Here is a 6,194-nt window from a genome sequence, read left to right on the forward strand (position 1 = left end):
TGGAAAAAAAATATAAAAATTAATTTATATATTATACAAAATATTTATATATATAATATATAATTATATGTTAAATTTTTATATATAATATATATAATTATATATCATATATGAAAAAATTTTATATTATAATTTATAAATAATAACATAAAATGATAATCTTAAATATGAACATTTGTAATTTATTTGATCATATGTTATTAATATAATTATATATAAGATAATGTTGTTATAATTTATAAAATAAAAGTTTAATCTTAAAGATAAAAATTTAATTGATCATGTGCTTTAAGCATAATATATATATTAAATTTTTAATAATATTTTATAATAAGAATTAACACTTTATTATATGTTTTTTACATTTAAAAAAAATCGGAAAACCGGACCGGACCTGAAACCGGTAAAACCGGAAGTACCGGTTTAGGAGGGTAATCGGGGCGTAATCGGTATTGAAAAATACAAAACTGGTACATACCGGTTCGGTTCTAGATTTTGTCCAAAACCGGACCGGACCGGACCGGTTACACCCCTAGTAACACCCACACCCAGCCAAACCCGATTTATAAATATTCTTGGACTGGTGTATGAAAAGGCTAGTTGAGTTTTCGAGTATTTTTTCTAAATATAGATTACGGGTCTAATTTATTTCTTTTTCAAGAATCCATCCTATGATTTATAATTTTTAAAATGTTTGTTATTTTTTTTGATAAACGGATTAAGGTTACCACTCTAGAGTTTCGTTCCCATTAAAATCCTTAAACCTATTATACAAGCCCGTGCATTATAATAGATGTTTTACTTTCAAACCTTGTTAATTCTTGGTTGCTGTCACCACGTTCCCATGCAAGTCTCTACCCCACTAGGATTTACGGCAGTTGGTATATATATATATATACATGCATGATATTGGACGTTCATCAAAGCCTCATTTTTTTTCCTCATCTAGGTTTGTCGTGCACCTCTACCAAACTACCTATCGGTTTCTGATAGACAATTGCACCAAGATCCTCTGCTCACGGTGCAGAGGGACCTTTACTCAATTCACGGTATTGAGAAGACCAATATTTTATTGATAACAAAATTGCATAAAACGTCCAACAAGTTCCACGGTTTATAAAGCCGTTTACATCATAGGAAATAATGGTTGAATATAGCAAGAATACCAGTAAGGAAATAAAATGATCTAGCGTAGGAACGAAACAACTAACAAGGAAATAAAATATCCATCCGTATGGAAATAAGATATTCGAGATGCATCTTGCCATCTCAAGCAACATAGTCGGTTAACTGCACGTTTGGTCTGGTAGCTCTCATGCTTCTGCGTGGCATTGCGGTAGCATTCGTATCATTTGCCCCCCCTTCGAAAGTAACCTTGTCCTCAAGGATAAACGTAGGAAATTGCTCCTTGACCGTCGAGAGTGGTTCCCAGGTGGCATCTTCGGCTGGTAAACTAGACCAACGAATTAGTACTTGCTGCACCCGTCCACTAGCACTCTGAACCCAGCGCGACCCCAAAACTGCTTCAGGTTGGATCATGGGTAGTCCATCTTCAGCATAAGGAGGCAGAGTGGGCTGTACAGCTGCGGTATCCCCAAGGCGACGCTTCAAGAGGGACACATGGAATACGGAATGGATCTTAGCATCCGGGGGCAATTGGAGGCGATAAGCAACGGAGCCGATACGCTCCGAAACTTGATAGGGCCCGAAAAACTTACTCGCCAGCTTCTGATATGGACGCTTGAGAACAGAGTGTTGTCGGTAAGGCTGTAACTTCAAATAGACCCAATCACCCACAGCAAATACTTCATCCCGACGGCTTTTATCAGCTTGTTGTTTCATCCGGTTGCGAGCGATAGCCAAGTTAGTCTTGAGTTGACGGAGAATGTCGTCGCGAGCGATAAGGGTACTTTCAACTTCCGCTACGGCAGTGGAACCTGGTACGTAAGCATTCAGAATTGGAGGGGGGCGACCATACAAAGCGGCAAATGGAGTCATCTGTATGGAGCTATGGAAGGAGGTGTTATACGAGAATTCGGCCCATGCGAGAAAAGCTTCCCACCGTTTCGGCGTTGCCTGGACAAAACAACGAAGGTACTGTTCTAAGCAACGGTTTACAACTTCGGTTTGGCCGTCAGTTTCCGGATGATAGGCTGAGCTGGTGCGCATCGTTGTGCCCTGTAAACGGAAGAGCTCACGCCAAAACTGACTCATGAAGATGCGGTCACGGTCACTAACAATAGAAGATGGAAGACCGTGGAGTTTGACGACATTCCGGATGAAAGCATCGGCGACATCTCGAGCCGTATACGGATGGGCCAGTGCAATGAAGTGGGCAAATTTAGTGAGCCGATCGACAACAACAAGAACTGAATTCTTACCAGCCGATGTAGGGAGGCCACTGATAAAATCCATGGACACATCAGTCCATACCCCGGACGGAATCGGTAAGGGCTCCAGTAGGCCTGTTGGCAGGCGTGTGTCATACTTGTTCCGTTGGCAAGAATCACACCTTTGAATGTGGTGCCGGACATCTTTTTTCATGCCTCTCCAATGGAAAAGCAAAGAAAGCCGTTTGTAAGTGCGCAGAACGCCTGCGTGTCCACCCACGGCGCTATCGTGAAATTCTCGTAAAAGGGCCGATTTGATGGTCGGAGCCTCGGGAACCATGATGCGACCTTCTTGCATGATGCACCCATTTTTCAAACTATATCCGGCAACAGATAATGGGTCTTCCTGCAGTTGCCGCTCCAGAGGACCCAAGGTGGCATCCGTTTTCGTAGCTGCCCGTAATTCATCCCATATTTCCCATATTGGTCCCGAAATGGCAACCAGTTCATGGTCTAAGCCACTCCGTGACAGTGCGTCGGCCACAGCATTCTCCCTCCCAGGTTTGTAGATAATCTCATAATCAAAGCCTAGAAGTTTAGCAACCCACTTTTGTTGCTCTGGGGTGGTGATGCGCTGCTCCAAGAGGTACCGAAGGCTCCTTTGGTCAGTGCAGATTTTGAAACGTCGTCCTAGTAAATACGGTCGCCAAGACTTGATGGCCTCCAAGATCGCGAGCATCTCCTTTTCATAGATGGACCAAGATTTTTTGGCTGGTCCAATAGCTTTGCTGAGGAAAGCAAGCGGGCGACCATTTTGGGAGAGCACTGCACCCACGCCTAAACCGGAAGCATCTGTTTCAATCATGAAGTCTGCAGAAAAATTTGGAAGAGCCAAGACAAGGGTAGTAGTCATAGCTGACTTCAAGGAAGCAAAAGCACGTTCGGCGTCGTCATTCCATGCGAACTGCCCCTTCCGTAATAACTAGGTTAATGGACGTGCAATGAGGCCGTAGTTTCGCACGAATTTGCGGTAATACCCAGTGAGACCAAGGAACCCCCGTAGTGCAGTGATAGTTTTGGGTTGAGGCCAACGAAGCATAGCATCCACTTTACGAGAGTCGACCCGTACGCCTGCCGAAGTAATAATATGGCCGAGGTATTCCACCTCCTGTTGGCCGAAAATACACTTGGATGGTTTGATGTAAAAGGAATGCTCGTCCAATATTCCCAGAGTAGTCCGCAGATGTAATAGATGATCCGGCCAAGATTTACTGAAAATCAAAATATCATCAAAAAATACAAGAATAAAGTGACGTAAATGCACCTTAAAAATAGAGTTCATTGCCGCCTGAAATGTCGATGGCGCGTTGCACAGTCCGAAAGGCATCACCAAATACTCAAAGTGTCCATGGTGCGTGCGGAATGCCGTCTTATGGATATCATTCGGATGAACGCGAATTTGGTGGTAACCCGCCCTAAGATCCAATTTAGAAAAGTATGTTGCGCCAAATAATTCATCGAGCATATCTTCGATAGTAGGAATTGGAAATCTGTCTTTGATAGTAGCCTCATTCAAGGCGCGATAATCAGTACAAAAGCGCCAAGTACCATCTTTTTTTTTAACCAACAAAACTGGCGATGAGAAGGGACTAGTACTGGGACGGATCAATCCTGTCGATAACATCTCCTCTACTTGGCGTTCAATTTCATTTTTTTGAAAGTGGGCATATCGGTAAGGCGCTACATTGATAGGTGCGGATTCATTCTTCAGCAAAATGCGATGGTCAAACCTTCGTGAGGGCGGTAATGCCTTCGGAGTGGATAACACCTGCTGATGTTCCAATAAAATAGCCCGAATATCAAGGGCTAAATTTGTAGTGAAATCTACTGGAAGTGCGGAATCGCTCTCAATCGCCGCCAAGCAAAATAATTCGGCGCCGTGCCTCCATTCCTGCATCAAAGAGTTAACGTCAACAACTAAAGAAGGACCTATTGGTTCGGCCTGAATAACGAATTTGCAAGCGTTCACAGTGAATTCCATTGAGCGACGGGCATAATCATGAACCACACATCCCAAGCCTTCCAGCCATTGATAGCCCAGAACGAGATCCAAACCCCGAATAGGTAAGGCAAATAACGTTGTCTCGAAAGAAAATCCTTGAATGCATATAGGTACCCTCTCATACTTAGCTTGACAAGCGAGTTTTTCCCCACTAGCAACTCGGACGTAAAATGGAGTGATAGGTGTAACTGCGAGATTTAAGCGATTGACCACTGCTTGATTAATAAAATTATGGCTAGACCCTCCGTCGATCAAAGCATTAATTTCCTGCTTGTTAACCATGGCGCGGACTCGCATAGTGCGATTGCCCAGACTGCCTGACAGTGCATGGAGAGAAATAAGGGGGTCTGATGGCGTTTCAGGAGGCAACGTTTCTTCCTCATAAATCTCTTCCACGACAAGTGGAGTATCAGCTTCGATGAAGCATGACTGAGCCAGACAGCGATGCCTAGGAATAAACTTCTCGTCGCAGTTAAAACAGAGGTTTTTCTCGCGTCGAATTCGCATCTCGTCGAATGTTAAGCGTTTCATGGCATTAACAGGTAAAGGCTTAGCAGCGGGCAACGGAGCAGTGGAGTTGGTGGGGCCAGGCACGCCCATACGTCTAGTGTTGGAGGGAACACTGCTAGACGATTTGCGGAGCCTCTGTAGTTTCTCATCCTGACGTTTGGCTAGGTCGATAGCACTCTTCAATCCTTTAGGCCGAAACATGCGAACCTCAGTTGCAATGTCGTCCTTCAATCCGCCCATAAAAGCACCTAACAATGCTTTCTTTGGCCAGCCAGTCACTCGGTTAGCCCAGCGTTCGAATTCTTGTTGATAGTCACGGAAAGTGCCCTGCTGTTTAATTTTGCTAAGCGCCTCGTCATAGTCTTCGAAGTCCGTAGGTCCAAAGCGGCGCAAAATGCCTTTCTCAAACTTATGCCACGAGATAGTCTTCCCGTCATGAGACCGGTTATACCATTGCCACCATTGGTTTGCTTCACCCTCAAGATGGTAGGAAGCGAGCAGCACCTTCTTCCTGCCCTGAATTTCCTGAGTTGCAAAATATTGTTTAGCTCGGTCAAGCCAGACAATGGGGTCCTCACCTGCAAAACGAGGAAAATCAAGCTTCACGCGAAAATGCATGCGTAAAGTCCTGTCTGGAGCTGCGGTAGGACCATCTTCAGTTCCTGTCGCTGACGCTTGAGAGAAACGGGAATCGTCGCTCTCGCCTTTATCGGATTCGCCAGTGGTGAAACTCCGGGAACTAGTAGAACGTGGGGATGATGGTGGACTAGCCTTGGGTGAGTGGTGGTTCGACCCCTTACGGCGACGATGTGAAGTCCGAACCGAGGAGCGGGAAGCCAACTCTTGGAGAAGAGTCTGGGTGGTCACGCTAGTCTCCTGCATGGTTTGCATACCGCGGCGTAATTCCAACACAGCTCCTTCGAGTTGCTCAAAACGAACCTTATTCGTCTTTGCGGGATCAGCCATGGGCAGCGAGAAGGGAAATCGCCTGTCTCTTGATACCAATTGATAGACAATTGCACCAAGATCCTCTGCTCACGGTGCAGAGGGACCTTTACTCAATTCACGGTATTGAGAAGACCAATATTTTATTGATAACAAAATTGCATAAAACGTCCAACAAGTTCCACGGTTTATAAAGCCGTTTACATCATAGGAAATAATGGTTGAATATAGCAAGAATACCAGTAAGGAAATAAAATGATCTAGCGTAGGAACGAAACAACTAACAAGGAAATAAAATATCCATCCGTATGGAAATAAGATATTCGAGATGCATCTTGCCATCTCAA

At 44.2% G+C, this 6,194-nt stretch overlaps 1 protein-coding gene across 1 annotated transcript; it reads right to left on the reverse strand.

The window, feature by feature from the left end:
- Positions 1-3,312: 3,312 nt before the first annotated feature.
- On the reverse strand, positions 3,313-5,868 carry LOC118348615. Its single transcript, XM_035690666.1, has one exon. The coding sequence runs from the start codon at positions 5,866-5,868 to the stop codon at positions 3,313-3,315; it is 2,556 nt and encodes an 851-aa protein (XP_035546559.1).
- Positions 5,869-6,194: the final 326 nt, after the last annotated feature.

Source organism: Juglans regia, chromosome 6 (assembly GCF_001411555.2).
Source record: "Juglans regia cultivar Chandler chromosome 6, Walnut 2.0, whole genome shotgun sequence".
Taxonomy (NCBI): Eukaryota; Viridiplantae; Streptophyta; class Magnoliopsida; order Fagales; family Juglandaceae; genus Juglans; species Juglans regia.

Coding starts and splice junctions, on each gene's coding strand:
- LOC118348615 (XM_035690666.1), bottom strand. CDS start 5,868: ATGGCTGATCCCGCAAAGACGAATAAGGTTCGTTTTGAGCAACTCGAA.